The sequence below is a fragment of the Artemia franciscana genome, chromosome 2, assembly GCF_032884065.1.
Source record: "Artemia franciscana chromosome 2, ASM3288406v1, whole genome shotgun sequence".
NCBI classification, from domain to species: Eukaryota; Metazoa; Arthropoda; class Branchiopoda; order Anostraca; family Artemiidae; genus Artemia; species Artemia franciscana.
In genome coordinates this window covers 62,692,787-62,707,114 of record NC_088864.1, presented here as the reverse complement: position 1 = coordinate 62,707,114, position 14,328 = coordinate 62,692,787, and the positions used below count along the sequence as shown (strand labels likewise).

At 33.3% G+C, this 14,328-nt stretch overlaps 1 protein-coding gene across 3 annotated transcripts in view; it reads right to left on the bottom strand.

Moving 5' to 3' along the window:
* Positions 1 to 14,328, bottom strand: part of LOC136043908 (glutamyl-tRNA(Gln) amidotransferase subunit B, mitochondrial-like) — a 114,609-nt gene that overhangs the window by 10,714 nt on the left and 89,567 nt on the right. For 2 of the 3 annotated variants that reach the window (XM_065728947.1, XM_065728948.1), the window contains exons 9-11: positions 10,164 to 10,287; positions 8,508 to 8,597; positions 5,481 to 5,626 (exon numbers count right to left, since the gene is read on the bottom strand). The exons of the other annotated variant lie outside the window; for it this stretch is intronic. In XM_065728947.1, the coding sequence (XP_065585019.1) occupies positions 5,504 to 5,626; positions 8,508 to 8,597; positions 10,164 to 10,287 (337 nt within the window). In that variant the 3' untranslated portion in view covers positions 5,481 to 5,503. Of the gene's footprint in view, positions 1 to 5,480; positions 5,627 to 8,507; positions 8,598 to 10,163; positions 10,288 to 14,328 lie in introns of those variants that run through there. 3 annotated transcript variants of the gene reach the window in all.

Below are 14,328 nucleotides of genomic sequence, written 5' to 3'. Positions count from 1 at the left end.
CGTGAAACAACAGGTAATAATGAAATTGGTCTATAATTCCCCAGATCATTCTTATTACCACCCTTAAACACAGGAGTTATTCTTGCAATTTTAAGACAATTGGGGAACTTCCCTTGCTTAAAGCAAGCATTAATAAGGGACGTTAATATATGTGAAATGCTTGGAAACACAGCTTTTAAAACAACAAGGTTAATGGAATCACTCCCAGCCGAAGAACTTCTCATCTCAAAGATAATTTTACGAACTTCATCATGAGTGACAGGTCTCAGATACATTGATACATCGACAGAAGTACCCATAAAAGTCTCGAGCTGAGGATCATTATCAGAAGCTACTGTAGCACGAGAAAATCGAGCCCCAACAGTTGCAAAATGTTCCGAAAGGGCATTACAGATTACAGCAGGCTCATTCGATTTTAACCCATCACTTGTAGTAACTTCGTCAGGCAGAACCGGATCTGTTGAAGATATAACACTTTTAATAATTTTCCAAGTTTTAGCTGGGTTTCCACTAGCATCTTTAAATTTACACTCAAAATATTTTTTCTTCGCGTTTCTCAAAAGTTTATTAAGAGCATTTCTATAATTTTTATAAATTCTTGTGCAAACTGGATCATTTTCATTCCTTATTGAATCCCTATATAACTGGTCTTTCTTATTTATGCACCGCAGAAGACTAGGTGACACCCACGGCTTTTTGGGCATCTTTTTCCTTGACCTTGTCCGATTCACTACACAAGTTTTACTCAAAATAGAGATCAATGTATCATAAAATCTTTGAAAACTTATATTTATATCATCTAGATTTTCAACTTTATTATTCCAATCAACATTAGAAATCTCTTGTTTAAACTTTTCTAAGTTACCCTGGTTGAGCACAGGTAACATACTCATTTTCAGTCTAGAACCTTGCAGCCTCGGAAAACAAACTTTAAAACTTGCCGAAATCCCAAAATGGTCAGAAACATCAGTAACAATAACCCCTGGATCTGAAAATTTAGAATTAGAAAGAATATTATCAAGTAGCTTTGCCGTTAAAGTGGTAACACGCGTACAAATATTGATAGTGGGAAATAAACTATATGACATGCAAAGCTGTAGGAAATCTATAGGAGTATTCGAATTCATATCATTAAGGTCAATATTAAAGTCCCCAAGCATGAAGAATGGGTGCGAACCAGTAGGTAGTTTATCCAACTGTTCCTCCAAAATATCAAAAAAGGCCGGTATAGACCCAGATGGTGGTCTATATAGTACAACAACATAAACATCTTTTGGCTTAAGCCTGAGCTGAAGGATAAGTGGCTCAAATAACATCTCGTGAAACAGCACTAGATCACTTCTTACCAAAACCTCGATATCGCTCCGTATATAAGCTCCAATACCTCCATGTTGACGAAATTGACGATTCCTATGATAAAATGTATACCCTGGAATATCCAAGAGAGCAGAGTTATGCTCATTTAGCCATGTTTCAGTGAGACCAATAACCTGAAAAATGGAAAGTTCACATATCTCGCTTATAAAAGTAAAAGATGAGTTCAAACCCTGGCAGTTAAGATGGAAAACTCTGAGATCTTCAGAATCACCACCACCATTCACGGACCTAAAACCATCCTTAAATAAGTACTTTGAATTACAAGAAACATATTGACCAGCAATCCCAATATCATAATTCCGGTGGAGCTGCTCCGTAAACATACTACCAAAATCCACAAATGAAGCTTCCAAAATTTTAAGACGGCTGTTGCCCGGGGTGCCACAATCATCATCAACCATATTTATACAGTTTTACAACAAAGTAATTTGGCCTCATCTCCACAACAAAACAAAAAAGAAAAGAAAAAGAACTAAACAAGAACAAAATAGAATATAATAAACAACAAAAGAATGACACTTTCCATCTTAGAAAAAAACAAACACAAAAAGAAACAGGCCATATTTCGTTAACCCGTAACGAATCCATGTACAAGTTACCAAATACAACGGCTACTAATTCCTACAATCACACAACCATAATTATTGCGACAAAATAGTAAGTTTTTTTTTATTAAATTTTGTTATTATTTTTTTTAATTATTCTTTTCAATAACAAATAAACACTCACTAATTCTAACAACTGCAAAAAAGAAAAATTTAAAAAAAAAATTAAGAATCCAACAAACTCTTAGCATTGTACCAAGGCACTTTAATAACACGGTTGTCCTTTTTAACAGAGATGCTGGGTGGTAGGGTAGGAGGTACCCAGCATTCCACACCATTATCCGCCAAACGCTTACGTAACCCAAGTAATTCTTTCCGCAAAACCCGCACACGCGGTGAGACATCATCACTAATAAAAACAGACTTATAAACACCGAACTCTTTCCCTTTTAATTTTTTCGCATTACTTAGAATCAAAAAACGTGCCTGGACACTGTCCACCCTAATTTTAACAAAATTCTTGGAACAGTGAACCACAATGAATGGTGGCAACTTGTCAGGTGGGAGTGACAAACCAGCTACAATCACCTCAGAAACCCGAGATGCAGCCTCATTCAAGGGTACATCATTAAGGCCCCAAAACAACAAATTATGCAACTTTTCCCGATTTTCATCAACAAGAGACTGGGACACAACCACATTCATTTCCTCATTGCATTTCTTAATCAGCTGTGACTGGGCTTTTACAATACTTTGTAGAGTTAGAAATTCCGACTTTACTGTTGCAATTTCATTGTCCGTTGCATTACTTTTATTTTCAAGCACCATAACACGACTTTTAACTGTACCCAAATCGTTCTGAATTTCAAATACACTCTGCTTTAGGGTTTCCATGTTCACATTTATAGATTGGACCATTTCCAAAATTTTAATGATATTCTCTGCATTCGTTTTCTGGCAGTCCGCATTAACACTCGTATCCGAATTACTAGTAGAATTCATAACCGGATCCGATAGCTCAGCTTCTGTCCGGTTGCGTTTGGGTCTGGCTTTCTTTCCCATCCTGACTTTATCAAAATAATATGTCACCTACCTTTACAAAAACTTATTTTTTACCCACGCTAGTTTACAGCGTGCAATTTGCATAAACCGTTAAAAGGGCACGGCTAACACCACATCAGGATTCCTCAGGAACTAGCTCGAACGTAGAACTCACTCCTTTATATCCAAGATTATATTGTAACAATTAATTTAAGCAATTATCACGCTATTATTCACATAAGTCTACAACATGGCATAGCAACCGTTGTATCCGGGCAAAAGCAGTCAGACAAGTTTATCCATTGACTGCTGAATGCGAACTGAAATAAAAAATTTAGTGAAAAATAATGGATTTTCGTTTTTGTAAATATTTAAATTGAAACTGCGCTTTGAAGTTCCAGTTTTAGTTAACAAGGGCATTTACTGTTTGTGGCTTCAAACTTCTTGATCCGGGACTCTGCTACGGCTACTACTCCCTCTTTCAGCCCAGGGTTTTACATTCAAGTTTATATTGGTATAATAAAGCTTCAATATAGATAACCATCTCTAAAGAAGTGCATAAAAATAATTGTTCGAGGGGGCGGTCAAACATCAAAAATGAATTGTACGATCATCGTTTTTGCGAATTTCAAGGTGAGTTCTTCAAACAAGTTGTTTTTTTAGGGAAATCTCCAATGGCCGTCAGTCCATTGAGTTAATACCCCTGCGAAACAAGAAGACATTAGAAGTGTTTTATTTGGGTTGTAGGGGTTACCACCAGTACGAGGGTGGCACAAACTATAATCCAAATAGTCATAGATATTTTAACCGCAGGCTACTCTTATAGCGCAACGTCCTCTGGAGAATCTAAAACTCGAAATAACACCGAGCGGCTAATACTTCATCTTGGTATAGCTCAGTAAATCACCCCAGGCTCTCACACTTGGAGCTGCTTTAGAAAAGGGGAGTATGCCGCGAGATGTCGGATTCTAGCTCAAGTTCTATCTAATTACAGTTTTAGTTAATTTTAGCACGGATCGCTCTTTGCTAAAGTTTGCAACCACTTACTTTTTGCTTTGTCTTTTCCCTTGAAGCTGGTCAAAATGAACAGAGCTTGTTATAAATATTATTGCTATATATAAATACAGAAATATATAAAATCTAAAATTTGTTAAATGTATTATTGTTAAAATAAATTATTAGTATAAAACAATATTGACCAGAAATAGGCACTAATACAGAAACAAAATAGCATAAAGTCCAGAAACGCACAATGTAATTTAATTCAACGAAAGCTCAAAATTTTGGTAAGTATGGGAGCAAATTCGAGAAAACATAAAGAACAGGCGAATTGAATAAAAATATGGGAAATTATAAGGAAAACCTTGATAGCCTCCGTCTGTGCACCTGCCTTTTTGCGGACCTTCTTTAATCGTTTAATATCTTTATTATAGACCTTGAAAGAATAGCCATAAAATGAGGAAGATAGATTGAAAATTTAGAAGGACACAAGCGAAACAAATGTCTATCTTTCGTTTTTTCAGTTTACAGCCATATATCATAATCATTGAGGTTGAGTCCTTGAATCATTAAATTAAAAAAGCAAGTTTTTTAACTGCAAGTAAGGAGCAACGTTAAAACTTAAAACGAACAGAAATTATTCCGTATACGAAAGGGGTTGTCCCCTCCTCAACGCCTCGCTCTTTACGCTGAAGTTTGACTCTTTCTCACAATTCTATTTTTTAAAATAATAAAAAACTTAAAGAGACACAAGTTAAAAGCAGGTTTATGTTCAAAATTCACGCTTGTTTGAAAAACGATGGTAAATATTCGAATTTCTATTGATGGTAAAATTCTCAGCTATTTGGGAAACAATGGTAAATAGTGAAATTACTATCAATGATAAAATTTTCTGTTCTTAGGAAAACGACGGTAAATATTGAAATCTTGGAAAATTGATAAATCCACAATTTGGTAGCAGTAATGTCATCATGCAGCTACCCTGTGATAATAACCGTTCATGACTCTGCCAAAAAAAAAAAAAAAAAAAAAAAAAAAAAAAAAAAAGTCGAAATATACGATTGACACAATAAAATATACAAAAATATATTCTAAAATCATTACTGAAATCACATTTAGGATACTAAGAATGGAATAAAGCCAAATAAATCTACTGAAAATTCTTACCTAACTATTTAACAATGGATAACCTATGTACCATTTCTGAAACATAGTTAGTCTTTTGATTAGGACCCATTATTAAGCTCATATTTATTATCAGCTAGTTCAAAAATTGTGAAACACAGTAGCAGCTTTTGTGGAAGCAAACACCTTCTTCCGTCTTTTTCGGACCGGAATGCTTACACAGAAAAATGAATATGGCTAGCCTAATTTGCCAGCAGTGTTGTATTTGACAGGAGTACTATTAGTGGGTTGCCCTACCCCCAAACCCTCTCATGGACGATTCTAATTGGTTTTAGCCTTTCAGAAAAAAAAATACAATAAACAGAAAAATTCCTAGACAAAATACAATAGTGAGAGACTAAAAAATTTCAAATTTATTATAAAAGATCTTTTAATATTCTTGTTACTAAATTCATATCAGCCATTCCGCCGGATATCTTTTTCACCTGACCAGCCAAAGCATTAATAGCTCTCTTCTTACCTCTTCTATAATCAGAAACCTTAAAATATAAAAAAAAGAAATATAAATAAAATTCACTATAGAACACTTTTTGAATAGAAAGTACTCTTTCATTAAGATGTTATAACAAAAACAAAGACTGTGTTTGAAAAAGATTAACAGTTTATCTCCAGGATTAAGTGACAATCAGCACAAATGTTCATAATATTTTATGGTATAAATATGTAATAAAATAAATAAATAAAGATGTATAAATAGAATTATAAAATAAATATTTACAATAAAATAAAATAGATATAAATATAAGAAAATAACAGCTGTAATACAGCCACTCAACCTAATATAATTGTTATTACTATTAATTGATATTAATAGTATTAATATTATTATTAGTGTAATTAATATTATTAATACTATTAATTGTATATATATATAATTGTTATTACAACCTGATATAGCACCATTACTATGATGTTGTCGATTTGATCTTGTATATTCGTATGCTTATTAAAATTTTTGTCTTCGTGTCCTTAACGTTAGAAGTAGTTGCGATAGAAGTAATAGTTGGAGCAACAGAAACAGCAGAAGTAGAATTAGTAAATGTTGCAGTAGCATTAGTATCAGCAGTAGTGTGCACATATTGCCTTTTGGTCAATTGATCTGTCCCTTTAAGTACTCTCTGAGAGTTCCAACTTAATACACAAATCCATTTTTAATATTCGCAATTTTGACAATCTAAATGCACATAGTGTCTTTTGTTAGTTCGAATTTGCCATCAATATTCTCTCAAATGTTGCCTTCAAAGAATTAGTCTTTAAGCACTATTATCACAGTAGTTTTGGTGGTAGTGGAAATAGTTGCAGTGTTGTATTAGTAGTAGAAGCAGCAGTAGTAGCAGCAGTATTAATAGTGGTAGCAGCATCTTCATATTGCCTTTTGCTCAGTTGAACATCGCTTTCATGATGCCCCAGAAGTTTCACGTTGACACGTTAAGCCATTCCGAAAATAATGTTGATGTGCGCTTTTGACACCCTTTTCACCTTAATAATCTACGCCTTACAAGTTGCTGTAATTGAAGTAGTAGTTGGAATAGTTTAGTAGCAGTAGCAGCATAAGTAAAAGTAAGTAAAAAGTTGCCTTTTTGTCAATTGATCATCTCCTTTAAGTATCCTCCGAAAGTTTCAACTTTCGGAGTTGAAGATACCCAAATCAATTCTTGAGGTTTACCCTTTTGACAATCTGCATACGCAAAGTATGTTTTAATGTAGTTCAAATTGCCCCCATGGCATAACTTACAACTCTTGCCCTGAGAGCTTTAGGGGCGGGGGTGTCTTCCTCACATACATAATTTCTGGACCCTTCAACTATGATGAACAAAATTGTTATCTCCAAATTTTGATTGGTTGTCATTGGGAAAATGACGAGCGTGGGGGGGGGGGGGGTTAAGGAGCTAATTTTAAAGGAGCTAATTTGATTGGAAATTCATACTTCTAGTGTCCTTTTTAAGAGTCAAAAATGATTGCAAAGCAGTACTCCCTCCTCTCTAGCTCATAATTTTCCAAACACTTCCAATCAAAACTTAAGATAGACATTTTGTTCAGCATAGCTGAACGGTCTTGTTGTATCTCTACGGCTATTAAGTAGGTCAACCCCACAGTTATGCAATTTGCCCATTTTGTTTAAAAACTAAATGCTGCTTAAGATTAAATGAAAAAGCAGTGTATGTATATTGATTGCCAATAGAACATCTCAACAGCATCCCGAAAACAACAGAGAGTATTATGTTCAAACTTTCAGGGCTACTTCTATTACTACTTCTGCTCTTAAAAACTAAATCAAAAGAGTGTAAATGTATCCAAGCTGTCAATAGATTTTTTCGCGAATGGTATAAAGTTTAATTTTTCACGTCAACTAGAGGAGGTATAACACTAAATTGAACACTACTATTTGTGTCCAGATTTTTAAAAGGGTATATGTTGTTAAACATTGCTGAAAAATTTTATCCAGCATACAAATAGCAGGCCAAACTACAAATTCTTAAAAAAAAAGAAAAGATTTAAATTATTATTTTCTTTCCCCCTGAAAAGACTATGTCTATATAAAACGAACAGATATTAATTAAAACAAAATTTTTCAACAAAATAAGTTTTTCAATTAAAGTAGACCTTCATGAAACAAAAATGAACAAAATAAAATCAACTAATCTACCAAGCGTAAAACTATGACAAACTACCATCGATACTACATCGATAAATAAATGAAACCCAACGAACAGAAATTACAATAAATAACCAAGTCAAACTCAAAACGAGCATAAATTAACTTAATTAGGGTTCGAAACCCCCCTGAGGCTTCACAAGCCCAGAAAATTATCTGCAATTTACCGTTTTTTTTTTTCACTTTTACAACTTTAATAAATCAAATATTATTAACATTTTAAGGCATTAATTCATCAAATTTAAAAACAGGTGAATAATAGGAAAATAAAAAAGATTTGCAAAACAAGTCATGAGATTTTAGGGGCTCGAGCCGACTTATCAGGGCCGATCCACTAAGACAATCAAATCCAATTGAAAGCCTAGATTCTATGGTTTAAATGTTGTTTTAGTTCAAACAAAATAAATAAAGAGCTTGCAGCTTTCGGTAAGCTTCAAATAGCCCTTGTTCAGGGCTAAATGAAGTCCTTTAAACTTCTTCATTTAGGCCTTCAACATGAAAACCTAGATTCAATGGCTTTACGATTACATCAGCTGAAACAAAAATAAATAAAGAGTTTGCAGCTTTCGGTAAGCTTCAAATAGCCCTTGTTCAGGGCTAAATGAAGTCCTTTGAACTTCTTCATTTAGGCCTTCAACATGAAAACCTAGATTCAATGGCTTTACGAGTACATCAGCTGAAACAAAAATAAATAAAGAGCTTACTGCTTTAGGTAGTTGATCCATAGCTGTTTGGCACAGTTTTTTCAACTCTTCAGAATCGTCAATCACAAACCATCCTTTTTCTTCAACAACCTATTATAGAAAAGATTAAAATGTAAATTCTAACTTATAACCAAGAAAATACAATAAATATAAATTTTGATCGTTATACATCTTATATCTTTAAACAAGCAGCTGTGTATTTATTTATGCATATTTTTTTCTTAAAAATGGCTCCTTAAAAAAATGCTATCAAAATGTTTTCAGGCTGAAAAAACGATCTAGATAGGTCATGAGTTTAAAAATATTCATTTAGAACCTTATTTTTTTTTTTTAAATAGAAATTCATGTAAGTAACGTCATCTATATATATAAAAATAAGTTGTTTGTCTATGTGTCTGTCTACTGACGTCATGTTTGTGTGTCGACTGACATCATGTTTGTCGACTGACGTCATTATAAGGATTGAGCTGTATGTCGTCATGAAGTTGTTTGTCGTCTGATGTCATGTTTGTCGACTGACGAAATTACAGACCAGGACACCGGGACACAAATGACGACCGGGACACAGGGAATATAAATGACGACCGGGACACTCAAAGAGAAATTACAGACTGGGACACTCAAAGATAAATTACGGAAAATAGCCAACAAAATAACCAAAAGTCTTTAAGCCACAATATTTTAACAAGTAAACCCTCTGCTTCATAGTATAGTTGTAATGATAGTAAAACCTCAGTTTCTTAAGGCTATCCTGTTTACCGTCAGATGTCAAAGTTGCATCGGAGTATTCTCGAGTAAAACTAACAAGAAAAAAAGTTTATAACGAGTAAGTAATAAGTATTAACCTATAAATTAAGTATAAATATTAAGCATACTTTAAGTATATATACTACTTATATATATTAGTATATATTACTTAAGAATTATATATTCTTTTATAATATAAATATAAAATTATATATTAGTATATATACTACTTAAGTATATATATTAAGTAAAATATACTTAAGTATAATATACTTAAGTATATTAAGCATAATTAAGTATACTTATAAGTATTAAGTATAAATAATTAAATAAAAAGTATTACGAGTAATACTAACGAGAAAAGAAAAACAGACAAAAACACACGTTGGCAGGCAATAGCAATTATGACCTTGTAATTCACTTAATCTTTTTCATAATAAGGCAGGAGTATTAGGTAGCAACACCGTAGGTAAAGAGCTGCAAGCAAATTTGACCTTGGAAAGTTCCAATAGGCCACTAGCTTAATTTGAATATAAATAGGACAGGGCTGTATCCAGGGAGGGGGACTACCTGATTTATGCTCCTCTTCCCGAAGCTTTTGCCAGACTTACAAAAATAACAAAAAACTTTTTCAAAAATTGTTGTTGCATGAGGCTTAACCCCCCCCCCCCAAAAAAAAATCATAGATTGCACAGTGAAATCGTTCCAGGAATTAGGAAAATCTACTTGAGCCCGATCATCCAAAAAGCATCGATTCCGATATCGTAGGCTCTCTACCGTATCCTAAGAAGTGAAGCGGATTTGAGCTGTCTTGATCTCTGGTTGCTTTAGACTAAGATAAATTGCCAATAATAGTAGTAAATAATAGTAATATTAATTAAATAATAGTTAATAGTAGTAAAACCGTACCTCCGTTGGGTTTTTCTGTTCACCATCAAGATACAACCCTATCAGTTCTTCATAAACAAAATTGGATATCTTCTTTTTAAAGAGCAGCTCTACCATCATACCAAGGTCTTCGGGTTTAATATAACTAAAAGGCAGTTAATTAGATTTATTAGATTTCATTAGATTTAATATCAAGGCTTATTTTTAACTTTATCTAAATTAAAGCCATTTAGTTATAACTAATATAACTCCCGGATTACTCCAAAATTCGGGAGCAGTTCCTAAGACAAACTTAACAAATTTAATACAGAAAAAAAATTAATCTAATTACAACTCCAAAACCATTATTTGATGAAAACTTTAATTATTAACTTAGCACTAGATCAAAATAAATTTGAAGTTCAAATTATTTTCAATTTTAATATGTAAAATAGTTAAAATTATTGTTTAGGTTGTTTTAATTAGATTTATTATCAAGGCTTAATTTTAACTCAATCGAAACTAAAGCCATATTAAATTGTCAAGTAAATTCCAATCCACATAACTACCTGAAAATTCTAAAGACTATGATCACAACCATATCCAGAATTTTTTTCCAGGAGAAGGTCCAAGAAAGTTCAACGAAGGAGGGGGAAGACAAAGAAGGTTAGTGATTATAAAGTTTTTTGGGGCCAAAATTATTTACAAATATTTTGTCACTTTTGTGCACGTCTGACAAAAATTCCAGGGGAGGGGATAGGTTCAAACCGGGTAAACTACCATCACCACCATCTTTGGATACGAGCAAGTCTGTAGTTTAAATGTGGATAAATAAATCATCAGAAGGCGAAACCAAAGTTTGAGTTTGTTGCTCACTTGCGTCCTTCCATTCCCTCATAGGACCTTTTAGGACCAGTCATTTGACAAGATATGAGCCAGAGCTGGATATAATTATATCGCGAGAAAATTGTAAATTCATACTATCTATCTCTGGCCAAACTTTTCAATCAATTTCTTCAAGTACCAGAGATACCAAATAAAACGCTTGCACCGAGGTCTAATGTTTATTCCCACCTGAAAACCATGATCTCCTAACATATTTCCTTCATTTATTTCAAAATTATGGCTCTTAGGGTAGTAGCATTCTTTCCAGTGTTGCCACGTTGAACAGTGCAAATGGATAAGCAAAACTAATTTGTTAAATTTTAACAGCGGCCTTGTCCCTAAAAATCGAACATTGATAATCTACTGAAGCCCAAATAAAACTTCACCTTTAAAGGAAAGCTAACTCTCTTAAATAGTTTACCTTTTTTTCGCTAATTTTTCTCCTACTTTTCTTTCTTCCTTTTTTATTTGGCACTGACTACTAGCAAATGATGCCTATCAACATGTCAAGATATTTGGGAACAAATAACTATTTTTTATATTATTTGGCACCAACTAATACCAAAAGCTGTGTAACAGCATGTGAAGACATTTGCAACTAACTCTCTATTTTCATTTTGTTTCACGCTAATATCAAAAGTTGCAGAGTTGCATGTGTAGATATTTGACGCCAAATAACTATTTTTCATTTTCTTGTTTATTTGGCACCAATAAAAACCAAAAGATGCATTGCTGCATGTGGAGATATTTGACACCAACTAACTATGTTTGTTTAATTTGGCACAAACTACTAGCAAAATCTACGTAGCTGCATGTGGAGGTATTTGGCGTCAAACAATAATTTTTTTATCTGGCACCAACTAACACATGAAGGTGCATTGCTGCATATGGAGATATTTGACACCGACAAACTAACTTTTGTTTAATTTGGCACCAACTACTACTAGAATTTGCGTAGCTGTGCATGGGATATATGAGGGGAGACTTCATGGCGAGGGTTACAATATCCAAATTTTGCCATAAGACCCCCACTACACCGTTTAAGCCATGGGTGAAAGAATTGAAGCAAGAGAGATGAATGTATAGATAGAACCTTGATAGAACCTTGATTTCCTACCATCTTAATAAAACATACAAGACAACACAGATAAAAAAAAACAACTGAAAATTTTTTTTTTTTTAAATATTAATTTTATTTTTTCAATTCAAGTTCTTTTATAAGAATCGAAAGCTTATTACTCATAATTTCTAAAAAATCTTGATCAATTTCTGGTTCATGGTTTAGCTAGAAATGAAATTTCTTCATTACTGAAAATACACAAGCATTCTAACTAGTATGGTAATGCTAGAATGCTCCTGCTTGAAGAAGCTAATAATAGTATTAGCTAATCGGGGGCTTTATGTGGTACATTTACTGTATGGGGGGCGAAGAAGGAGAGTTTTTTAATCTCTTTCGCAAAACAATTTTAGTTTCATTTCATCCAAAACAATTTTGCATATTTATACCGATAAAATATTCCATACTATCAACAAACAAATCAAATTGTTATGTGCTTCTTGAAACATTTAGCAAGTATACATATTAAAAATATTTTTGATATAGTATATTATATAGATAATATTCCACAAATATAAAATATGTGTGAAGTCATTCATATTAAAATCATTTCCCAAAATTAAGGCCCTAAACAAATTTTCTCATAGTCGTGACCTATCTAGGTCGTTTACCACTAATTAGTAAAGTATTCTAACTAATATGGTAAGGCCAACATATTCCTGCTTGAAGAACCGATTAGCATTATTAGCTAATTGTTGGCTTTTAACCCTTTCGTATGATTTAAAATATGAAAAAATAATAAGGAAATAACAAGGAACATGTTAGACTTACTTTCTACAAGAGAGAACCAAGCACAAACAAAGCAAATACCCAACTGCCCATCCATTATGTTTGCCTCCATATATAGAACCTGCCCCCCCCGCCCTCTTATTTGCCTATTAAACCAGAGAAAATATCAATAATTCTAAGAAAGACTACAGGAGTATTCACACATAAGAAATTGGGTTTAACTTCTCTTTGAAGGTGATGACTGGAATTGTTTATCTAATCTAAGTTTGTGTTGATTCTAAACAAAAAGAACAGTTATAATAGCTGCATGTTGAAACATTTGGCATCAACTAGCCAATTTGTTATTTTTGCTTGGCTTCAACTATAGCCAAATTCTGCACAGCTACATGTAGAGATATTTGGCACCAACTAACCATTGTTTTTTTATTATTTGGCACCAACTAATACCAAAAGCTGCTTAGCTGAAGATGAAGACCTTCCATTTTGTCGAGGCGGGGGGGGGGGGGACATTTGCTCCCTCTGAATTGGTTTCTTTGCCACTCCCACCTTTCACCTAGGTTTTTAAAAATGTTTTACCTTGTTAATACTAAAAACGCCTTTAATAACAAAAGTCCCCCTCATGGCTATTGAGCGATACATTTAGAGAACTTCAAAAGAACTTAACCAGCCTTCGTAATTTGCCAAAATATAATAATAATAATGATAATAATTTATTACTCACGCCACTCAATACAAAATTTCCACATAACTGACACCTTATTAAAATAAAAATGTTATGGCAGGGCGAAGAGCGGATCGACTGCGGCACGATTGCCATTTAAAGTCGTCCGACGTTGAAAGTCTCGAGATATGTGGTATGTTTATGTTTAGGCTATTGGAGAAGGCTTCTAGTGATTTTATCTTTTCGACTGGGAATGGCAGTTTGTTCCAGATTCTGATGATCTGGGGCATGAACGAATGATGGTAAGAATTAGACCTTGCAATTTTCATCTTCACAAGATGAAGATAGCCTAACCTAGATAATCTAACCGAGGTTTGTTCTTTGCAGACTGAATTAAATTGTTCCAGAAAATGAAAATCCAGAAAAAGAGAAGTAGTGCAAGTGGATTTTTATCTAGCTTTTTCTATTATTTATATATTATGATTGTTTTATTATAAATTGCACAGAAATAGGAAGAAATATTTTCTTTTTATTTCCCTTGCTTTTATGCAAACTGAATTTTTTCAAAGTTTTATCCAAAATTTGGTATATTTTCTCTTACCCAAAGCGAAAGGCCGTATCTAACTTATTTTAATGACAAGTTTGAAAGTGACAAGATTCCCTGATTTTATTCACTGATATTTATTTGCTAATCACAATTGCATTGGTTGCTTCATACTGACTACTTCATAGCAGGTAGGGGAAACAAATCGTGCTTGGCTGGGTTTTTGGACTCACAGAATTTTAACACTTCCAGATCAAGAACTATATGACGT